Source organism: Phalacrocorax aristotelis, chromosome 1 (genome assembly GCF_949628215.1).
Source record: "Phalacrocorax aristotelis chromosome 1, bGulAri2.1, whole genome shotgun sequence".
Classification (NCBI taxonomy): domain Eukaryota; kingdom Metazoa; phylum Chordata; class Aves; order Suliformes; family Phalacrocoracidae; genus Phalacrocorax; species Phalacrocorax aristotelis.
Genome location: NC_134276.1, coordinates 18,325,552 through 18,349,748, shown reverse-complemented (window position 1 = coordinate 18,349,748; position 24,197 = coordinate 18,325,552). Strand labels below are relative to the sequence as shown.

The window sequence follows — 24,197 nt, the reverse complement described above, 5'->3', positions numbered from 1 at the left end:
ATGTCTGAAATAAACCCTTTGTGGTGTTTGGTGGAGAAAATTCAAACCATAGCGCTCTGTGGGTAACGGGTGAGGGTAGAGAGCAGTGGCTCGTGGCAGAAAGGATGCTGGCACAGCCAGGACAGCGACAGGCATTTGCACCAATGCGGGCAGGAGATTGCTCTTCCAGGGGGCACCTCTGGGGCTTGATTCCATCACCGGCGACACAGAAAGAGCATCATTACAAGTGAGAGTCATTAAAAGACCCACCAGGGTATGCAAAATGCCAGCAGGTTCTGCAGGTGAGTTCAGCTGAGATGTGGGTGAAGACAAAGAGGTCGAGGTAAATCCTTCGGCATGGGAACTGTCAGCAGAAAGGTGGGAGTTGAAGCCTTAGAAATAGAGGAGCTCAAGGCTGTGCACAAAGCTTGGAGAAATTAAAATTTAAGGGTTTAGAGTAACTCATGTAACTGGAAGAAAGGTGAGACTTGAAACGCCTGCACATGAGGCCAGCCACAGTCAGGCCTCCACATGTCCCCGGGGTCGCAGCCTGCGGCGGGGCTGGGACCGAAGCGGCCCTGCAGGGCCCCTCCGCAGGGCACCCGGCGGGGGCTGCTGCCGCCGAGAAGCCCCGCAGGTTCCCTGAGCGGGAGCGCAGGAACATCAGCTTGGCCTTGGCGCTTCTAGAGCAGCCCTTCGCTGCTGCCCTGCTCCGCGCCGCTCTCACCCGCACCCCGCCCGTGGAAGGCAACCTGCGGAGCGGGGCTGGGGCTCGCCGAGGGGGCGGAACACGAGGAGCATCCCGGGGCGGGCAACAGGAGCTCCGTCCCCCCCGCCCCGGCCCAGCCATGCCCCTCCTGGGGGCGGCCCCTCGGCGGGCACAAAGCTCGGCTTGGCCGCCCCCGGACGAGCTCTGTTGCATCGCCCCGCCGCCGCAGCGCCTTCCCGCCCTGCCTGCCTCCCTCCCGCCGGGCGCAGGGCCGGGCAGCGCCGCGGCATGGAGGCGGCTGCTGCCGGGGCGCCGCCGCCCGCTCCTCCCGCTGCTGCTCCCGCTGCTCCGGCGGCGGCCGGGCCCGGGCCCGAGGCGCCTCCCGGGGCTGCCGCCGCCCCTCCGCGCCGGCTGCTGGCGCTTCTGGGGGCCAGGCTCTGCACATGGTGAGTCCCGGCCGACACGTGGAGCCGGGCGGCGCCGGCCGCCCCGCCGGGGGAGGGACGGGGGGAAGCGGCGAACAGTCCTTCCGTGCTCGGTAACGCCGTCAGGATGCGGTGGCTCGTCCGTGCCGCCGGGAGGAGCCGCGTGGCCCCGGCCCGGAGCCCCCGCCGCCGGGGGAGGGGGGGACACACTCGCCTCGGTGCGGGCCCGCGGTTACGAGGGGCTGAGCATCGCCTGCAGGCCGTGGGGCCGGCGGGGTGCGGGCAGCAGCCGGGAGAGCCGGGGACCTGCCGGTGGAGGGGTGGGTGAGCGGGGCGCTCCGGGACCGGGGCCGCTGCGGAAGCACAGCCGAGCTACCGCCTGGAACTGCCCTTGCGTGGGAGAGTGAAGGGTCGCTTCAGCCGAGATAAGCGTGGAATTAGCGAGTGGTGTATTTGATTTTGTTAAACCGAGAGTGTATTCTTACATACGCACACGTGTACTTGATTTTTTTTTAGTAATTCTGAGTTAAGATTTTTCTGTTTTCCTATTTTTTCTGTACTTTGTTCTGTACTCTTTTATCAACATTATTGCAAAGAGCAGGTCGGGGAGTGGTGGTGGTCAGAGGCCATAACAGAACAAAATAGCTGAGACAAGAAGGTGGAGTCCAGAAAGAGCAATATCCCCTTTCCCTCCTTATTTGAATCAGCTTAGGACAGAGACCTGTTCAAGTATATCACTTAAAATGTGAGCACTGGTTAAGCATGGAAAACCTGGGGTAAAGAGTCTGCCAAGCTGTGCAGGCATTGCATGCGTCCCAAAGCTGGTACTTGCCAAATGCTGCCTTCAGTGAGAGCAGAACAACCTCCTCCGACTTCCAGCCTGCAAGAGCTGCCATTCAGTTCCAGCTTCAGTTTCCATCTGGGGAAGAAAAATTCCTGTTTAAAAGGCTTTTTGGGGGCTCTAGATTTGGTTCCTAATAACGATTGCATCAGACATCCTTGGCTGACAAACAGGAGGTGCTGACTCTCCTGTCTCTTTCACGCTCGTAAGCCTGTGTCTCACGACTGGGCTGCGTGTGCTGTGCGTGTTGGCCAAGCTGAGACTTATTCCAGAGGGCAAAGCCTGCCTTTCTCTTTTGGTTATAAGTTTTCCTCTTTTCTTTCCTCCTGCCTGTCAGGAGTGCCCAAAAAGACAAGATAGGACCTCGTTGAACTGTTCAGTAACCTCACCTGTGCTAGCAGTTTTGCCAAAATGTTGCCAGAGGGCTATATTAGGCCAGCCTATTGATGGGACCTGAAAGAAAATGAAGAGTTCTCACTGACTTTTGCTAAGTGTTGTCAGAGATACTGAATTGATTTTTTGTTTTCTTTTTTTTTTTTCCTTTTCCGCAGGTGGCTGGAGGCTCTGCTACTTCAGCTTTCCCAGAGGCCTTTCTGAGTCATAGGAAGGTTTAATACTTGTATGCAATGAACTAGACTTTTTTGAGTAAAACCAGTAGAAAGTATGCTTTCTGGTTCTTGCAACAAAACAAATTTTTCTTCTATGCTTTGTACCTTTTACAAATTAAATTGACCTCAGTTTCAAAGCAGAACATTGAAACGCTAACTCCTGAAAATGTTAGCTCTTAAAAATACCTTTTTCCTGTCCTGTGCTATCTGCTAATCTTGTTGGAGTATGGCTTCACTCTGAACCTGCATTTTCCTTTAACTGCTCACATGAAAATGTGAGATTAGTCAACTGACAGGTCCAGCAGAGAGCTCCCAAGATGATCAGGGGACTGGAGCATTTCCCTTCTGAGGAAAGGCTGAGAGACCTGGGTTTGTTCAGCCTGGAGAAGAGAAGACTGAGGGGGGATTTTATCAATACCTATAAATATCTAAAGGGTGGGTGTCAGGGCGATGGGACTAGGCTCTTTTCAGTGGTGCCCAAAGACAGGACAAGGGGCAACAGGCACAAGTTGAAACACAGGAAGTTCCAGCCAAACCTGAGAAAACACTTCTTTCCTGTGCGGGTGCCAGAGCAGTGGAAGAGGCTGCCCAGGGAGGCTGTGGAGTCTCCTTCCCTGGAGACATTCAAACCCCACCTGGATGCAGCCCGGTGTCCCTGCTGAAGCAGGGGGGTTGGACAAGATGATCTCCAGAGGTCCCTCCCAACCCCTACCATTCTGTGATACGGTCTCTTCCCCCCACCCAGGAAGGGTTCAGTAGTTCAAGCTGAAGTGCAAGTAAACTTCCCTTGAAGAGTGTTGCCAGGTGTTTCCTGTTAGTGTTTAACTGGTGGCATAAATAAATTTAGTTTTTGAAATGCTGTATTTATTTTAATGTAAAAATCATATTAAAATTATAGGATTTATTAAACTAATAGCCAATAAAATTGTTAACTGTGGGCTTATTAGATTTTCTAACTTTCAGAGTCTGTATCTGAGGTTGTATTTTAGTATCTTGGGGTATTTTTCTTCTGCTTTTCACATGGAGCCAAAGAAAGCCAGTCTGACTTTCTAATGGTGTTAAGAGCTTAACATTGTCAATGTTAGCTTGACACCAATTTCTGGTCAACTTTCATGTTCTAAAAAATCCCAAAATGACTCCTAGTTTTGCTCATAGATGCAGATACAGCTAGCTATGATATGGTGGCTGAAGGGAGAGGAGGTGTAACTACTTATTATCCAGATACCAAGCAGTTAAAAAAATAAAAAACAAACCAAAAAAAATCCCAAACTATAAAACTAAAAGGACATGTTAGACCACTTACCTTGCATCATCTGAGAGTCCAAAGTGATTTAGTCCTTCGCAATGCATTAAAAAAAGAACAGAGAGGATCAAGTTCTGGCGTGGAAAAGTTAATAATGAATATATTTTTTAAAAATGATAGATTATTAATAAAACCAGTTGTTGATGCTCATGTCAATACCAGAATGAATGGAAACTTACATCTTTGAAGCATTTTTCTTACAAGAAATTGTCTTGCAAAATGAAACCAATAGATTTAAAGTTTACTCGCAAGTTTTACAGAGGGTAAAGCAGGTTTTTTTTCATTTGCTTTGGGAATGTAGTGGGCACCGAAATGATACAGCTCTTGAGCCCACGTTTAACAAGGGTCCTCTTACTCTGCTGAAATCACCTTGAGTGCAGTGCATTGCACTGGGAACATGGCGTCACCTTTGCAATTTGAAGAAATTAATTTTGACACCTTGGCAGGTGGTGTGAGGGGAAACCGTTGGTGCCCCCTCCTGGGGCTTGCATCTGGTGTGTGTGGGGGCGGGGGGGTCAGGGCAAGGGGCTGTTATTTTACACACACGGCCAAGGAAGTTGCCAGAAATGTAGTGTTTTGGGATTCACAGGGGCATTTTTAGGGGCAGCCTTCTGCTGTCAGTGAACAATGACTTTATTTGGCTCTTTTGATCTTAACATTTTGAGTCTCTTCAGTAGAGGGAAGAAAAAAACCAATCCCTGAATTAAAATACAGAAAAATGAAGAAGGGCGTGAAGCAGGATGAAGACTGCTTGTCTTGTCAGATGCCTGTGGTACTGAGGAAGTAAATGCTGTAGGACTGCCTAGATATACATTAACTAAATAGCAATGATTGTTGGTGCAGAAACCACCAAGGAAACAGTATTATAGGTTCTGGACCTGCATCTCTTCCCATATGCAAAAATGCAAAGAGATAATTCCCTAGGTACTTTAAACTGGAGAAACTTAGGTATTAGAAAAGCTGAGGATCAGCTTAGTGGTGTTATTCCACTGCAAGAGGGCAGCCAGGTCTTGTTTTTAGATAGTTGAATGATAGTTGAAGCTGATCAATCATTAGCAAATTTCATGGCAGCAGATTTTCCCCCTTTACCTTCTCACTGGAACATGGTCGCTATGCAGTTTCCTGGTGCATGTAGAGTCCAGGCCTATACTGTAGAGAGGGTACCATAGCTCAGGAGAAGCAAAGCTACTTCTTGCATATCATATCCTGGGGAAAATGTTTAAAACCTTGCCCTGCAGAAGTCTGTGTTAAAGAAGCCAGATGCTTGTGGAGTATTGCCTGCGCTTCTGCCTGTCTCTGTGGTACCACCTAGGAGATGGGCGAAGGGGAGTTTGCATCCAAAGCTTCTACCAGCCAAGGCAGCTTTAACCTCTCCTGGTAATGTATTGATGAGCGCAATTCATTTTGTGGACTACGCAGGCTTCACAGCTTTGCTCCAGTAAACTTGCAGTGTTTTTGCCCAGTTACAGATGTATTTTTTAAATGCCTGAAACTGCATTTTTTGTGTGTTGTTCACTGCATTTCTTCTTCCTTGAAATTTCAATGGGTCTTCTGTCGTCTTACCTCCTACAAAGGAGCCAGAGTTCACAGGGCTGGCAAAGGGTGAGCTGGAACCATTGTCCATGCCTGCTTGAGAGCAGAGGTAGTCTCATCCAGAAAGTTTAGCTAACCTATGTTATGTTCTTCTTAATGGCACCCGATTTAATTAATTCTTCAGATGAATGTAAAAGACATTTCTGCATCCGTCAGAATAATTAGCCAGAATGTGTCATGATCACTGATTTGTTCACCGAATAGTGTAGTCAGATCTTTGACCAGAATAAAAAGAAATTCAGTATAACAGAAGTGAGATAGCCTCAGAGGGTTTTTTCCTTTTTTTTTTTTCATACAAGTACATATATGTGTGTGATTGTTTACAGTTAATGCTGTGCTACAAAGTAGCCACGATAAATTTCTAGCTGAAACATGGTCTCAGTTGCTTACTTCAGCATTCAAAATGCTAGAAATGAGAACGTTCTTCCACGCACCAGAAAGTGTTATTCACACGAGGCTGTACAGGACCTTACAAGATTGTCACATGATATATGAATACTTACAATGTGGATATGCATCGTTGCTAGGATGGGCAAGGCAAGTCACAGCAAAATGTGGGGCTCAAGTCTCTTGGAAGTGCAGCATGGCTGGACTTTGCAGAGATTTGCTGTCTCATGAAAATGGACTTGGAGAGAAAAATGTGCCTAGAAGCATTTTTGAAGTCAGAAGATCTTTGGTGTCAGGCTGAATTGAAAACAAGATTCATGCAACTGAGTTAGAATCTGTGCAAAAAGGTGTGTCCCTTCCGAAAGGAGGGATTCACTGTATGATTGCATTGGCTTTAGTATCCCTGAACACACCCTTCTCATTGCCTGACAGCTGGATTGCACAGTGTAGCTGGGTGAGCTGGATTTACTATGTTAAAGGCACCCACCTTGGGAAAACAATCGGTGTTACCATCATGTGGTGTGTCTGGCGTGTGAGTGCCCTGCCAGAAATCATCGGGGAGGAGTGTGGGCACAGGGCAGGTGCAGAATCCTAACGGGATACTTTCTTCCCTTGCTTGATTACTTTGAGTAGGAAGAAATGAATCGGTTGTGCAGATGGTTAAATTCTCGTCAGTAGTCTCCAGAGTAAACAAATTAGATGTGAACTTTGCAGACTCGTACAGACAGGACAGCACTCAGCCCCTCTCACAACATATACTGAGTATGCAGGCAGGGGCTGGGGTGGTACAAATCTGCATAGCTCCACTGGCAGGAAAAACAGCAAGCCAAAAGTTACACTGAAATCTATGCATACTTCTGTTTGTCTAGGAACATCTGGAATAGTTCACTTTATATTAGGTGAAGAATTGCTACTAAAAGAGTATAAGCTTCCCCCCTCCCCCCCCCCGCCCCCCGTCAGTTGGACTTAAAAGGAGTTGTAAAAACCAGCATGGTCTTTCAAAATGTGTCCTTAATTCTGTCCTCAATTACAGCAGGATATGATGGAGTATAGCAGAAAAAAAAGCCACAATAAGTATTAATTATAACAATTCTTATTCTAAGAAAGAATTTTTTTTACAGTGAGAACAACCAATCACCGGAACAAGCTCCCCAGGGACGTGGTGCAGTCCCAATTGCTAGAGGTTTTCAAGATGTGACTGGACAGGGTGCTAGATAATCTCATCCAGGCTCCCTTTTCCATGAAAGGTTGGACCAGATGATCTTTCTAGATTCTTCCAACCTGGGCTGTTTTATGATTCTATGGTTAATGTTTTTGTATTTCCTTAGCACTGCTCAACTGAAGGGTCTCAGGTCACTTTCAGAGACTCAGGTCTCAGAAGAGCCTGAAGGCAGTCGTGCCTTATCTCCATATTGCAGATTTCTATAGACCAAAATCAGAACGGAATTCAGTAGAGGATAAAGGATTTAACTCTGGCCGTGTGCATCAAAACCTCTCTTAATGAGAATAGATCCTGCCATTGGTTTGAGGCTGCCCAAGCAATCTGCTTGAAGATCCTTTCAAATTACTTTAGTCTTCATCACTGGTAGTTTCAGCTGCCTTCACTTCTTATATGGCTGTCGTGAGGTTAGACTAGATCATCTGTGTAGACAAAACCCTGCTTACAGGTAAATCAGAGCAACGTTGATAGGGAGTAGAAAAAGAATAAAGTGTCAGTCCAAGAAAGGGCATTTTTCCTGTACAACTAGCAAATATTTTTTAAAAAATGTGAATGTTTAAGCTTACTGTGTTGTCTTTTTTATTCACAGGCATATTTTGAAAACGATAATTCTGGGGCAGATGCTCTCCTTGTTTATCTGTGGGACTGCTGTTACAAGCCAGTACCTAGCAGAACAATACCAAGTGAATACTCCAATGTTTCAAAGTTTCATCAACTATTCTTTGCTGCTTCTAGTTTATACAACAATGCTGGCACTTAGGACTGGTATGTGTAGTATGGGATGGGAGATTTCGGTTCATAATTATTTTTTTTCTTCTACATTTCCTTTCAGATTTTGAAACTAAAGAACTTAATAATCACCCTAGTTTTTTAAAGTTCCTGCTGAAATTCCTGCCTTGTAATAACACATGGAAATTAACAGGTTAAATGTGCATTTGATTTCATTTCATATCTGTTTAAAATTATGTGCTCTTTGGTTTCAAGTCCTATGTTATATTAGGGAAAATAAGCTTTGTTGTAACAAGCTTCTTTGCCAGAGGCTATTCTTATTAATTTACTCTTCAAACAGCTCTTTGGCCTTGTGGGGTTTTTCCTCATGTGGAACAATTTCTGTGCTTTTCACCATTTGCGTTGTTTCCTCCCAGGCTGCATTTTGCTGCTATTGTATCTTTCTTAAGTAGGGACAAACGAAATGGAACATCTCTGTATTATTTATGCTTCTAAAAAGTAAGATTCCTGTGCAACATTTGGTTGGAAAGAGACACATACTGATTGCTGCTTTTTTCTAAACAGGCAGTGACAGTCTTTGGAAAATCTTGAAACAGAGGTGGTGGAAGTATATTTTTTTGGGACTGGCTGATGTTGAAGCCAATTACATGATTGTAAAAGCCTACCAGTACACAACCCTCACAAGTGTGCAGGTAAGAACTTGATCTCTCTTTTTGAACTGTTGCTTTTATTACAGTTTTGGACCTGTTCCTGAAATGAGATTTATAGGATAGACATGGAAGCTATTTAAGCTTGAAAAAGCTTTCCAATATCTATTTTCTCTCTGCAGTACAGAGAAGAGCATGCTGCATCATGAATAACATTTCCAGGAAGCAAAGAAAATTGGCTGGTACTACCCAGTGCCAGCTCTTGAGATGAACTCTAATTATTTTGATAGAAAGCACTTCTAAGAGTTTGCTGACAGCCACTCAGGTTTTTCTCCTGACACAAAATAAAGGTTTATGACCAGATGACACTCAGTCAGTGCAGGTTCTTGCTGATGAGAGCAAGGTAGATCTCTTGCCTAGTCCTAGAAGCTGTGGGAGGGGTTGTGAGACATAAGCCTACACGTGAGGACTTACTAATAGTTAGCCGGTGTTGATCATGCAGTGAGGGACCAGCCCTATGTCTTTTGGATGCGGCACTTCAGGCCTCTCTCTGGAAGAGATGGAAGGGAGGTCAGCATGTCAGGCTCCTGAAGTGCCAGTTACACCCTCTGTAATGCCAGTGCTTGGTGCTGCATTGCCACACTAGGGTGACTCTTGTGTTCTGCAACAGCTCTATGAGCAGGATGGCTAAGTCTGGGGTTTCTTTGTCCCGCTACACACAGACGTAAGCTGCTGGAAGAGTTAGTGCCTTTCTGCTGCCTCCAGCTGCATGCTCCTGAGCTTGCACAGCCAAATCTCTTGAGGAAACTGGCTCAGGGCACTGAGCAAAGTCAGAGTAAACCCTGTCTTTTGCTGGAGTGTTGGTGAGCTGTGTCAGGCCCCCGAGTTAGCTCCCTGTGGGGCTGCACAGCTGCTGCTGCTGGAACAATGGAGGGGATGGTGCAAATGCAAGGAGTGAGTGTGTCCAGGGCTGTGCCAACCTATGCCTGCTCTTACCGATGGTGGATCTGTGGCTGGGGTCATGGCCTTGCTTACCTGAATAAAAAAAACATAATGTACCATACAGAATTGGCTGCTAGTTGGAAAGGAGTGTTTAGGTGCCAGTGTTTTACAGAGTCGAAGTAACGAAGGTTAATATTTAAAAGAATTACCTGTAAAGCAATAAACTCCTGTGGGTCTCTTTAGAGCACTGCAGTGACTTTTACTTGCACTATTTAAAAACCTGATAGATTATTGTCACATTTCCACTTCATACTTACGCGTTATGACTCATTAGGCCCTTAATTTCCTTACAAATAATGTCTAAGAAATCAAAGATTTACGAGTGATATGTTTCAGTCTCAAGATCAAGTTAAGCTGATATTCAGGACACTGTTTGATCATATACTTTACAGCTGAAAAAGCCAGGACTTTGATCCAAGTTCTCAGAAGTGGTAAAGCTATTCCTATGATTTCTTTTATAGAAGTAGAGAAATAGTAGATACAGTAGGTTGTACTGTCTAGTGCCAAACTCGAGCAGTTGTGGAACATTCTTCCCATGTCATAACCTTCAGACTGGTGCTTCTTGGTTCAGTAATTGCAAATTTGTTGTAACTGCCTGTTGCAGTAAGGTTTCTTGCACATTCTCTGAAGTCACCAGTTTCTCACCACTGTCAGAAATGAGATACAGGACAAAAAAAAGAAAGCCTGTGATTTGCTTCAGTATAAGACATTCGCTATCTGTCAGCAGCAAGCAGTTCTGCAGTCACATCAGAACCTGTGGTTCAGAGCACCCAGCTTGATGGCCTGTGTGCAGTACTGGCTGCAACTGGATGCCCAGGGAGCATAAAAGCAATGCAGGAATATATGGCACCTTCCCAAATACAGGGTAATCACTTAAAATGCTGGCTGACCAGAGCTTCAGCTCAGCCCTATAAAATTTATCTTCAAAGTTAAGTTTTTTCAGCTCAGCAAGGAACTTCCATGTATTTTCTTACACATGCACACAAAAGCAGAACTGATTTTCCTTTAGTTATCAAATACCAGCATTGCACGGAAGGGGTTGGGAGGTTTTTAAGGAGATAACATTGGGATGGCAGCTTTCATTTCTCCATAAATAAAGACTTTGGTCCACAACTGAATTCTTTCTGTTCGGCTGTGGCTGAGGCAATGCCAGGGAGATTTCTTGCTGCCGGTGTCCTTTTCTCTTGTGGCAGGATTTGACTGTCCTGTTCTTTGGCCACATTTCATAGCAAAAACCAAGCAGCATAGCTGTAGTTTAATGCTGTTATGTTATTGGCACAATTAGCATTTGCACCATAGAAAATTTGAGAGGAGGCATTTTGTAGGCAGTTATTGACAAAATATCAGCTGATGGAAGTGTGTTAACCTCAACAGGAGAAAATGCAGCATGATCCCCTGGGGCTCAGCTGGAGGCTGCCTGAAGGGAGCCCTGCAGGGAAGTGAGCAGGATGAGCTGTCAAGCTTTCTTGCTCACAGAGCTCTCTGGAGCTGGCAATTCTAAGCAAACCAATGACCTCCAACAGTCTATGATCATTTATTAACCATGTATTAAAACATCTTTTAATAATTTACTCACCCTACCTTTAAAACCTCCTATAAACAGTGTGGCCAAAGCCTGGCTTGGGTCAAAATGTTTGTAAATCAAATCACCAGGTAGTCTGTGTGTGTGTGGTTTTTTTTTTTCCTTTGTAAAAATGCAGGCTAGGATTGAATACCATGAGACTCTGCTGAGGCTCTACTGGCAGTAGTAATCAGTACCACAGTACTGCTGTAAATGTCATAAAACCTGAATAAATAAACCTTATTCTTTTAAATGGTTCCATTGACACAATTCATTGTGACATTACATCTGCTTTGCACCTCTTTGATCTTGATCCTGTACAGAAGAGAGCGTTTTCCACCAAGGAGCTCTGTAACGTAGTAGATGAAAGGAAGGCAAGATCCAGTAGTTGGAAATCAGATTTCTTGTGTCTGTAATTCAGGGTAATTGTCCCCTGGAACATATTACAAGGGCGCATTCTTCATCATTTGGTGCCTGTGTGTCCTGGCTTCAAGTACTCTAATGAGGACGCTGTAGTTCTACAGTACATTATTGGTCCGGGTGCAGCAATTCCCCATCTGGTGTTACTAAAAGAGCTTCTGGATCATTATCTACTATGCCCTTACATCCTAATGATGGGTGTTTTTGTTCCCCTCTATCTGTTTTGGTTAAAAAACTGTTTGGAGGTTGAAATGCTACGTGGCAATTAACAGGGAAGTGAAAGTTTACATATTAATAGAAGAGATGTCTGCTACTAGGGGAGTAAAAATTTTACTTTTTAATTTTTGTAATATTTCTTAGTTTCCATGATTGCAGCTTCACACCAGACAGATCAAATACATTTTCATACTCAGGACAGAACTGGTTCAGACCAAAGGTGGAAAAAGAGTTATGAATGCAAAATGGCATGTTTTGCAGGAACAGATAAATGACACTTGTTTGATATTAGTCAAAACAATCAAATTTGGAGGAAATGTTAGAAAGGTTTTTTGTTCTTCCGTGGAGACGTTCAAAACCCACCTGGATGCAGCCCTGTGCCCCCTGCTCTGGGTGTGCCTGCTCAAGCAGGGGGGTTGGACAAGATGATCTCCAGAGGTCCCTTCTAACCCCTACCATTCTGTGATTCTGTGACAAAAGGTAAGATAGAGAAAAAGGCCTGTGGCTAGATAAAATCTCACAGCATGACACTTTTTGTTATTGAAATACATGGTATCACACGTTAGCACTTGTGTGGCTCTAATGTCCCCTAATACATCCTAGGCAAGTGCTTTTGCACAGACATCTCAAACTGGACAAGTTGGAGGCTATCGAAGGATGGAGACAAATAGGTGGAAGGATTAGAATTTAAGCTGTAATAACTCCCCTTAATGCTGTGCTGATAAGACTTCAATATGTGTAGTTATGAACAAGTAAAACCACACTTACCACAGAAGTCTTATGAGTTTGGTTAAAACCCCTGGAGACGGTGGCTGAACTAACAGAAGCCAGGAGAGCAGAAGGCTGTGGTGGTGCACATAGGTAGGCAGACATTGGCAATGAACACTAAGGATGAAGGACTCCTCTTGACTGTAATGATTATGCTCCAGTCCTATTGACCTGGACCTAATACTTTATAGTGACTTCAGTAGGCCAGCTTTTAAGGGCTGACACTTAAGTCATTTGCAAGCAGTCTTTGGAAGGCTGACTATATGTTCTGCTATAGGCTGTTCCCATATATAGTTTCATGGCACTCTACTGAGGCAGGTCAGAAATACACCTTTCTTTTTTTTTTCTCCTCCAGGCAAATTCAGAAACAATCAATTTTGTTGCATTAAATACTAAACCAATTTTGATTAACTCAATGTTTTTTATATTATTTGGTTATTCTAGAACATTATGCCCATCTATGCTGCAGAGTATTTTTCTGTATTAAGTACACAACTAACTCTTGATATTTTCTGTAATGAAGAATGGGTAGAAGATGGGCGGGTCTAACAGCAAGGCAAAGATATGTAGGATTTTAGGAACACACAGAGAGGGAATAATGAAGAAAGGAAAGAGGAGTTGGTGTCACTGCTTGTCATGGAGTGCAGGCATCCTTGAATCTTAGCTATTAAGTCTGCTCAGGGCAGTGTCTGCAAACGGATGCGAAGTGCTTCAAAACTCCAGCTGCTTGTGTGCCTCTGCTGCTGCTGGGGCATGGGTGAATTAGAGTGGGTGACCTGTTTCTGACTAATTGAGAGTCAGCTCTAATGGAATAATGAAGATGCATTTGTGGCTTGTACATGCTTTTGTGGGAAGCTGGAATGTTGGGATGGTGACTTTAGGAAGGTTCTTCCTGTCTTCCTGCTACCAATTTTGCACATAGCTCCCAGCACATATACGATTATTTTTTTTTTTCAGTAGGATCTACTTGGGGAGGCGGAAATCAAAACCTGTTTGGGAGAAAAGGAAATGCTGGTGAACCGCCTCCCTGTATTGGTGTCATGGGGAGCAACGCAGTTTCAGAGCAACATTCTAGTGTTAATTTGTGAAGCTGCAAAGATTGATTAGATCCATCATTAGAAGAGTTTCTAGATCAGTGCCTTCCTACCAGGAGAGAGTGGACCCCTTGCCCCAGCTTCTCTTTCACTTGCAAAATGCTCTCCATGGTAAAATGTGGGCCTGACCCCTTTTTTAAACAAATCCACTGGGGTTGCTTTGTGGCTTTCATTAACATCTGATAGCAATGGAAAGTAAGATCCTGTACACTTGCTTTCTGGATGGTGCAAACCAGATTTGGGGTGGGTTTCTAATTCAAACCGTTTCTCTGTGCACACAGCTGCTGGACTGTTTTGGGATTCCCGTGCTGATGGCTTTGTCCTGGTTCATCCTCCGTGCAAGATACAGGCTGATCCATTTTCTTGCTGTTGCCATCTGTTTGCTGGGTGTAGGAACAATGGTGGGTGCAGACATTTTGGCAGGCAGGCAAGACAGCGAAGGTAAGGAGTCCTTTATTGCGGAGGGGAAGAGTGGAGAGATGATTCCTGTGGTGGGCTAGCTTGTAAAGGAGAAAGAGGAGCAAATGCAGGGGGAATGGATATAGTTTTCTTTTAAGAGAGAAGACACGCTGTTATTTGTATTTCTTATCCATAAAGATAGTGGCTGAGGAGATGCTGATATTATAGGAAGCTGTGGAATTTCTGTCCTTGTAGGTTTGTATTTTCTTCCACCTTAAAAGTGGAACACTTGTGTTAAGCTTAAATTTTGCTGCTGTTCATCAGACCTGATGAAAGGCCTCATTCTTGAAAGCTTGCTCGCTTTTACTAATCATATCAGGTGGTCTAATAAAAGATGCTGCAATCCTTGTCTTGCTTATACTGTATCAGCCTGCTGGCAGCTAGGCTTCTATGATTTGCAGTTTTCTATGAGCACAAATAGCAAATCAAAAGTTACTTAAGAGCAGGCTGACTTCTCTGAGTGAGTTTTGGCAGACCCAACAGAAATGGTCCATGTATCCCTGAGGCCCACATGCCACAGCCTGGAAAACAGGCTTATAATAGGAGAGCAAGAGGAGATGTGGGCAGGATGCTGGGATTCCTGGGATCTCCAGGGGGAAGGCTGGGCTCTGGCGACCAGTATCCAGCTGGGCACAGATCTCGTCTTCTCAGATGCCTAAATCAACCCACATCATAACAATCTTCTGAATAAAAATTTTGAATTTCCAGAGCCAGAGGGTATGAGGCAAGGTAAATTTCAGGGGGAGAGGAATGGGGCCTTGCCTTCATCAGGCAGCATAGAGATAAGCCTGTTTGGCGTTATTTTGGGACCTCACTGTAAGACAGATATCGAGACAATCTGAGGTTAACTTTAATGCTATGTGGTACAAGTATCTCGGTCCTGAGGGAGAAAACTTGTCTTTCCCTGAGACTTTAAGACAGTTGTGCTTTATTTGCTGACCTGGGTATCCTTACTACTGCTTACCCTCATATTTTAGACATATTTTCTTAGTGATTGCCAAGTGGCTCAGGGAAGGAAATTTTAAATCAATTCAAGGTTTTAAACAACAGCGATCCTCTTGCTGTTTAGCTGATGCATAACAGCATTTATTTGATGAGTGATTGTATCACAGGGAGTCCCATTTGCACTGTATAAATGAATCACAGCAGGAGACATACCATCCATCTGCAGTGCCCTCTTAAGACCTGTCTAAACCTGAATCTGAGGCCAGGTCTGGCTGAAATCAACAGAGTGATTTTATCGAGACTTGAATCAGGCCTCACTGCAAAAGCGGGGGCAATATTCAGAAAGGCAGAGAGGATCTCTTGCAGGGAATTTTCTCAAGTCCCTACAGTACCTAAGGTCAGCAGAAGTAGAATTGGACTAGACTATACAGCAGTGGCTTGTTCAGGATGGGATTTAAATGCTGAGTTTAGTTTATTCCAGACTATACAGGGTGAGGTGAGCAGGTAGCAGAGTCCGTGCTCAGACACCGAGCCACTCGTCTGCACACAGAGGAGATGTTCCTTTCCCCTTATTCTGGAAGTGCTAGGAAGATAGAGATGTTAGAGATAAATTTGCTTGTCTTTTTAAGGAAAGTTGTGTTTGCAGCATTACCCTTATTGTGGATTAATATTTCTGTACAGGTAGTGACGTGGTGATTGGAGATGTCTTAGTGCTTCTTGGTGCTTCTTTGTATGCCATTTCTAATGTGAGTGAGGAATACATTGTGAAAAATCTGAGCAGAGTGGAGTTTCTAGGAATGGTGGGCTTGTTTGGGACTGTTATCAGCGGTCTACAGCTGTAAGGATCTAATATTTATTTTAAAACTAATTAAGAATATTCTACAGATGATTGCTTTTCTACCATGAAATGATGATATTGTTATTAAATTAATTCTTTGCTATGTCTGCATTTGGCCTATATGGGAATCCCTGCACTTGAATTTTATTTTTGTTGCTGATTTGGTTTATCTCCTTTTTATTTACACTACTCTTATAACAGCAATTTTAAAGTTGAAATTCTGCAATTGAACACATGCAATACTTGGCTGTATTTTTGATTTTGTTGATCTTCATGAGGACACTCAGTATGCTGAGGACTGTTCACAGGAATTTGTTTCTTAATGGATTTTCTCTGTGGAAAAGTTTAGATGATCGTTGTTAGCAGGAGTTCTTCCATATTAAACTTCAGTTTAAAATGAAGCCATGTGTATTCTTACAAATAACCACATTAGAGTAAGAGACCACATGCTCTTAAGTCTAATGAATTTTATGTTCCTTGTTTCTCATCATGATAGTTAATAATTTCCTCAAATCGTATATCAAATAAAACTGAATCTCTGAAGGATGAAAAAGCTTGGGAAGAAGGCATAAGAATTAAAGTGTCCTTGACTTTCAGGCACTTTAATTTTCAAGTATTTTTCCATGCTTGTTAGATGTTGGAGTTAGTGTCATTCAATAAAATTTCAAGCAAAAAGATAAGGGATTAAAATAAAAATGTTTATTAGATAATTTAATTACCAAAATATATATTTGAATATTATTTTTTTCTTTTTTACTATATTATATCTTTTCTCTAACTCTAGAGCCATTGTGGAACATAGGGAGATAATGAGAATTCAGTGGAACTGGAAAATTGGTATGTGTATGACAAAATTATGTGCATTTTTACAGAACACTGGAAAATGATAATCATTTAGACTTCAAATGCTGGGTTTTTAATTTTCTTCCTCTGGATGTTAAGCAGCATTCATGCTATATTGTCATAAATTTATTTTCTGCAAACTTTGCAGCTCAGCAAAGAGATAAGGTTTGCAGGATTGAACATTAAAACCTTTGAGCTCAGGTTTTGCATTTTACGTATAATGTGAGATAATTTTTCGGAACAAATTGAAGTAAGTAAAAATTAAACGTATTTAATTACAGATGTGTTTGGTGTTGGGACATCACAAGAACATTTTTTTTCTGTTGTCCTTCCTAAATGAAATACTGGAAAAATGGATTTTGTGACACATTTCAACCTCAACAGAACTGTACGTTATTACGAAATGTGGCTCTAAATTTCTTCAGTCAGCTCTTATGATAACTAGGAAAGAATGAGAACTTTCTTGTATAGATACGGTAATTTTTGAAACATAGGGTAGTCTTGGAAAAGAAGAATTTCTGCCATGTTTTTCTTAATTTTACATTCCCATATCTTCTAGGAGACCTTATCCTAGAAGATAAAAATGCATTGGTTTAAAGCATCTGAAGAATATCGGTGTTCTTTACAATCATTTTTCCATACCTTAGGAGGAAATTGTCATCTTGTTTTACAGCATTACTGTTCACAGTCTTTGCCCTGTGTATGTTTGGGCTGTATAGCTTCATGCCAGTAGTGATTAAAGTCACCAGCGCAACCTCGGTCAACCTGGGTATTCTGACCGCGGATCTCTACAGTCTGTTCTTTGGGCTTTTCATCTTTTTCTATAAGGTAAGTACCTTCATTCTTTTATGATCATTTCAGTTAAATTTTTACTCCAAAATTATAACTAAAGCATAATGTTCTTAAAAGCTCCTGAACAGTTGTTTGTGCTTGCACATTTCTACAGCTTGCATGTTCATCATCTGCAGGTGTCAATCAGGGGGAGTCATACTTAGTTAATTACATAGCATTGCACCATTAGGCAGATTGTGATTTTAAAACAATTTCACACTTGATGGAATACCTTAGAGTTAATGTTAAAAGATAGTAAATAATTTACCAAGGTCTTCAAGAAGTAGAGTTCTTGCTGTAAGCCCAATGTGGAACTGAATGTTAGATTTGGTTCATCTCTCCAGGTGTCCAAAGAGAGAGTTTGAATCTCCCTGTCCTGAAACACATTTGGTGTCTGAGAGGCTTGATTTCCAGAAATTAATATTTTCTTTTAGAAACTTAATCTGTTCTTTACCAACATCTTGAGATAAGAATCAAGCGCTCTCAGTGCTGCTGCTAAGGAGAGACTAAAGGAACTGAAAAAATGCAGAGAAATATTCTGTACGCTCTCCAAAAGGCAGTTACTTTTATTGCACTCTAAAATACTTTTGTAGTACCTAGTCAAGCTAAATGACAGCGCTAAAAAGATTTAATTCCACCCTACACTTTTTTTATCCAGAGTCATTTGTGGGAACCTAGCTTGTTACAGCAATTGGAGTAGTTGAGTCAGTTGCTCGGTGACTGGAAGAGCTTGGCGAGATGCTTGTGAACTTTGCTTCAGAACTTAATTTGTATTATTCCATGTGGTTGCTTTCTTTTCAGCATTATGGAGAGCCAGAAGCTTTTAGGTCAGATCTGTTTTGTGAAAATGAAGGCCAATTTATTTTACAGTGCAGAAGTCTGGTAATGGTAGGGTCCAACAGCAGCTAGGGTTTCCATTTCAGGAGTCTCTTAGCTCAGCTCTTTGGGATCCAAAATTTGCTCTGAGCTACAAAGCATCCACTAAGAATGAATGTAGGAAGTGAACCATACTTATATTCTAACAATTAAAAAAAATCTTTTCTAAGTCATTTCCAAACATGTCTTGTGGCACCCAGATAGCTTAACTCAAGAAGTGATTTTAAATTTATATTCATAATAGTAAAGAGGAAGAAGTAAGCAAGAGCTTTGGAGGGAACTTCTGTTCATCAGGATTTTTGGTTTATTTTGGGGAGAGGCTTTGCCCGGAGCAGATCATCCCATAATTACTAACTGCAGGGTATTCTGGTAGCAAAAAGGAAAAATGAATTAGAGAAGACTTTGGGGTTGTATTATGAGAGCATTTCAGGTATTTATTAAAACAGGATCTTGCATCTGTGGTTAGAAACAATGAAATAGCAAAAAGGGAAGCAATTATAATGCCGCATCTTTAGTAATTGGAGGATCTGAGATAGCTTAGGAACCAAGAATTGGGAGAGCCTCATTTTGACACGGCTTTTAACATAACACTTAGCATTAGAAAATCTTATTGCCAAGTTAGCCGTATAGTTTCTTTACCTATGAGGCAAAGAAACCAGGAAGGACATTTCCTGGATTAAAAAGGACCCTGGACACAGGAATCTATAAACAAAAATGCAAGGAATTGCTCTGTATGTTCCATTACCAGATGATATTTCACAGCAAGCCACTGAAGGCTTGGCTGGGCTGCACAGTGGAGTGAGCCACAGAGAGCTCTGAATTGCTGTGGTTGAACATGCTCTGAAACAGAAGCAGCACAGACATACGGCAGCTCCAGCAGACACTGGGTCCAGGAATTGATGAGGTTTTGACTTGTGCACAGTGTTTTGCTAATGCGTTCAACTTTTCAGCCCCAACCATGTCTGTTTAAAGTGAAAAGTGAATTTTGCACTTTTTGATGAGCTCTTTTTTTCTTTTATTTCACTCCATAGTGAATCTTTGCTGTGCTTCTTCCTAATGAGCTCATTATAGATGCCTGTAATCCCCCAAGAGGTATTGGAAAAGGTCTCCAAATGCTTTTGTTGTATAAACCCCTATGGAAGGGAGTTTACTGCACATACAGACACTAGATGGAGTTACAGTCCTCCAGTAACACTTGAAGTAGTCTTGAGGCTTGATAGTGAGTATAGGGATATAAGCTGCACAGGTACAACTGAAATCAGTGTCTGAAGCAATGAAGTTGCTGCAGTATTTGAAATGAGAAAAAAAAAAAAAGAAGGAAAAAAATCCCAAGGAGAAGACCAGGGAGCCCTCCCCAAAAAAGAAGGAAAGAAAGAAGAGCAGCATGGTTAAGGTTCACCTGTCTCAATAGCTGCACATGCATAGGCAGGTATTGAATCTCAGCTATGCTGCAACAGCTTTGGCACCCTGGCTTGGTGCCTGTGTATCCACTCACGGAGGAATTAATTCTGAGCAGGATCAGAGACACCTGCTGCCTTGTACACAATATGAGAGGGGGTCTGGCAGTTACTGTGACCCTCCAGTCTTGCCTGCCAGCCACATGTCCTTACATGCAAGCACATGTTTGCTCATCGTCTTAGACTGCACTCTGGAGAAGTTGTGCACATACCTCGATACAGACCCAAGCTCTGCTCATTTGATGGGAATGGGTCAGTCAGGGGTATGACCACGGACAACACTGCTGCTTCCATCAGAACATCTTAAGAGCTTAGTGCTTCCTCCTGTGCAGAGTGAACTCTTGAGTCCAAGCTTCTCCAGGCAAATCAGCCAGCAAGGTGAGGAGAGAGGGTACATATCATAAGGACAGTGTGTTTCAGTCTGGTTTTCCTTTTGCATGGTGCTGTCCAAAGGTTTCCGAGCTAAGTGACTACCAGCTAGGAATTGCAATGCCTTAATTTTAGATGCCTCAGAGTCCACTGTCCAGGTCTGCTGCACGACAAACTAGAACATATTTTGCAAGCACATTTAAGGAGGTGAGTGAATATTGACAGTGGGATGTCAGATGTGCTGTGTCCTTCATCCTACTGTTTAATCAGTGTGGTTTGGCAAAGGTAATACAGAGGACTTCAGTGAATCTGCTGAAAAGTGTTCCTGGCTGTGGATTATTTGAACACTTTGTATTGCTGAATCTGGTGCTCTGAAGTAAGCATTTATTTTTTCTGTCAAAGTGGATGAATCTTGGCAATTGTTGGACTTCTAACAGACAAGCAAAGGATAGCAAATCAAATGCCTGATGTCCCTTGGCTGTTCATACACTTACCTCACACCACTCTTAACAGAGCACAAATGCCGACCTTATAAAAGGACCTCCAGTCTCCCTCTCTTCAAGGATTTGCTGGGTGTAGAGAGCAAACCAGTTTTGGTCCGGTAATACATTTATCCAGCCCTGCAGATGGTTGAGAGTGCTACGTAGAGAACCAGCTGCTCTGGTGCCTTGCAGTAGGACGGAGGGATTCAACTCTTGCCAGGACCTGAAACATTTGGCTGCAAATTTTGAAACAAAATTCTCTTAGGAGTACAGTGTTTCAGCATTCACATGTGTAAACAACTATTCTTCAGTATCACCATATTTACAACCATTTGTTCTTTCTGTTAAGATTCTTGTATGTAGACCTAAGGAAACTCCCTGTCCAACAGTCTTGAGGATGAGATGCAGAGAAAACCAGCCAGCAGCTTGAGTCTATCTGTGAATGGAGCCTTTGAATTTTGATTTTTCAGACCTGAATACAGATATTGGTGATAATCCTCATTAAAATATTTTTAAAAAGTTTTAAAAAACAAGGCAGCATTGTCATATTTTTACGTCAGACAAGACTTAATGCATTTCTTTCCTCTGCCAGTTTTCAGGTCTTTATATCCTGTCCTTTGTTATCATCATGGTGGGCTTCATCTTGTACTGCTCCACTCCAACTCGGACGGCAGAACCCACCGCCTTGCCACAGCCCAGCAGCACCGGCTTGGACAACGCTGCGCTAAAGCTCGATGAAAATGACAGTGAAAGTCCAGCTGTAACCGTACAGTTCACAAGAGGAGAAACTGTGGTGGTCAGCACTGATTAAAGACATGGCAGCACTTCAAAAGAGAGCTTTTTTTCTTAAAAAAAAAAAAACCTGCCAAATTTCCCTCAAATATTAATCTGGGAAATTTTTCTGCTGCCAAGGCATATGTCATGCTGCACTGGTTTTAATGCACTGGATAGACTTTTAAGGCCAGATCCTCAATAAGTGAAACTGTATTGATTTACCCTTGCAGAAAATCTGGCCCTTAGAAGAAGACAGAGTAGTATTTATGTGGAGTCTCTGGAAAGTGAGAGACTGTTATTTTTAAACGCTTAATTAATTTAACAGCAAATGCTTGGGGGAAAAACTAAGCCAAAACAAGTGCTCAGGTCACTAACTGGAGCAAATATGTTTTATATTGCATTAGGGACTTAAATCTGCAAGATGCTATCTGGGGGCTTCATGGTTCCCACACCTCAGTGCCGGGTACCCTCAAATAGCATCTTGCAAAAGCCACTCAGTTTCTCACAGGGTCTAGTTCTGCAAGCCATATTACTTACACCTTCTACGTGCTGATGGACTTCATTCCTCCGCTGGAGGATTTGCTTCTTACATTCCACCCAAATGTTTGTCTCTTCATATTGCTGTATGTAATACAGCAGCTGCTGTAGCAGCCCTGTCGCAGCTGGGGCTGTTACAAGTATTTTATTTTGAATTTTGCTAGTAAGGGAAGTTTGAATATGTGTTTTTATAATAGCTTCTTTTTTTCTCTCAGTGGCCTGTTGTTTGGCGCATTCCCACTAGGTGGAGGAGGCAAAGTCAGGCCTTTGCTCTGGTCAGTAAGAGCTGAAGGATTTTTTCTTTTTTCTGGATGAGACAGCAAAAGGGTGTGAAGTTCACTTCTCAGTGAATTTCCCCCTGAAATGGGACACATTTCTGCAGAAAGACTTGGATAAAATCAGCATTTCTTTAAAAAAATAGAAGCATCTTAGCCAATCCTCATTGCAACAATGATGATATGATCTCCAAAAGGTTAAGTACTTTCAGTAGATTCACTGGCAGTTTTCCTCCCTGTCTTCATTTTTACAGTAAATGATATAAAAATATGAGGCTGCGGTTTTAACATCAGTAACACAAAACTGGGATTTTATTTTTTTTTGTACAAGCCTTCATAGCTCAGGCGTATAAAGTAACAAAAGAATAAAGTTTTCAGCAGCTGAAGAGTTGGCTCTTGGTTTGTTTATTTTTTTAAGCTAGAATTATTGCTCAGAATTATATTAATTGATTTTACTGACCAAATGATTCTTTTAATGGCTGAGCTTTGCTGTAAGAAGTAAATATGACATTTTCTGAAGATACTGGTGATCAGACAACACAGACAGGTTTTGTATACTTCTGGTGTAGTTTATTCAAGGAAAATAATTCAGCAAAAATCTTGCTTGGTTTTATTTAGCAATAGCAAAACAAATGTTGAGCAGATACTACAGCAGTGAACATTGCCTTTTCACTGAGTAGTTCATGCACGGAAGGGTGAAGAGGTGCTGATGTTTTATGAAAAGCATTTGGGCCTAGTTATCTTTTGCTTTACCACTGAAGTAAGGTTCAGGTCATGGATTAAGACACCTAAACTGGTCCTTCTATAGACATCTCTACATCTGAAGCTGAACAAGCAGCTGGAGACCAGGTGGGATAAGGAAGTCTGATGGCAGTAGATACCTAAGAGAGTCCATCTGGATGAAGCTGTAGCTCTCCAGATCAAATTTTAGTAGCCTACAACCTGAAGCTAAGTCCCACCCACTTGTACCTGTGTGATTAGTTAACTATGCAGTAACGAAGTAAAGAGCAAGCATACCTATAGGTCTATAGGTGAATGCTCCAGAACCCTGCACCTACTGGCGCATGATGGGATTCAGCTCCTAAATGTAGCTAGTTACGTATTTTGTGCAAAAAGGTTGCTGAGGTTCTGTCTAAAGTGCCTCTCTGTGGGGTGTGATTCAGTTGCCTCGGTGTCAACTGAGACTCCCTGTGGAGTCTGTGGCATCTCTAAAGGCTGGCAGGTAGGACCCAGGACCTAGAGGAGACCGGTGACCTGGAGCAGATTGCGGAGGCCAGATGAGATGCCCTATGATCTCTGAAATGGCACTGCAGCCTATGGTTGAAACATTCAACACTTCCCTGATGACCATACGGGGTCATATGTGATTATGTTAGATGTTTAATCTTTACACAGCTAAAATTGGCTGAGATCCCGGATGAAGCTTATGGCCCAACCTGCAGCATGCTCTTTCTGTGGTCACCAGGTGGCATTTCAGCATCTCTGTGGTGTTTGCTAAAACAGCTCTGTGTGTCTAGTGGTTGAGAGTGTGTTTTGGTGTGCCTGCACGTCCCATGTGCAGTGTGGCATGAAAATCAGTCTTATTTTACGCACCTCAGGAAAAATAGGCCCCTTTACACAGGGCCCATGGTGACCATTCTGTGGCTGTGAATTGCTATGCAAAGAAGAGAAAGCATGAGGCAGCAGCTGGAGTCGTAACAGAAGTGTGATGGAAAGTGTGGTCAATCAAAGGCTGGCGTCAGCAGATGAAAGCATTACCTTGGCAAATGGAAAAGGGAAAGGGAATTTAGCTCTTAAGTTCACAGCATCCCTTCTGATGGTTCCCACTGAAAGAAAAGCAGGGGCATTTTTTTTCCTTTGTGCCAAAACAAGGAATAAAAGCCCACTAGCTTGTTAATGTTGTAGCAGCTCCACCAGAGGATGATGCCTTGCTGGTGTCATGGAGTGGACATGGCAGCTTCCCCAGGGATAGCCCTGGATGTTTTCTGTTAGCACCAAGTAGCACAAACT

At 43.0% G+C, this 24,197-nt stretch overlaps 1 protein-coding gene across 3 annotated transcripts; it reads left to right on the top strand.

The window, feature by feature from the left end:
* The first annotated feature begins 843 nt into the window (after positions 1-843).
* On the top strand, positions 844-22,573 carry SLC35F2 (solute carrier family 35 member F2). Of its 3 annotated transcripts, none has more exons than XM_075082371.1 (8): positions 844-1,134; positions 7,654-7,829; positions 8,358-8,485; positions 13,783-13,942; positions 15,587-15,743; positions 16,528-16,580; positions 17,260-17,414; positions 21,194-22,573. In XM_075082371.1, exons 1-8 carry the CDS (start codon positions 977-979, stop codon positions 21,410-21,412), a joined length of 1,206 nt encoding a protein of 401 aa, XP_074938472.1. In that variant the 5' UTR covers positions 844-976; the 3' UTR covers positions 21,413-22,573. The 3 variants fall into 3 exon arrangements, with proteins under 3 accessions (XP_074938472.1, XP_074938453.1, XP_074938463.1); XM_075082352.1 differs by lacking the exon at positions 21,194-22,573 and adding an exon at positions 20,951-21,134 and having other exon boundaries at positions 870-1,134; XM_075082362.1 differs by lacking the exons at positions 15,587-15,743; positions 16,528-16,580 and having other exon boundaries at positions 870-1,134.
* Positions 22,574-24,197: the final 1,624 nt, after the last annotated feature.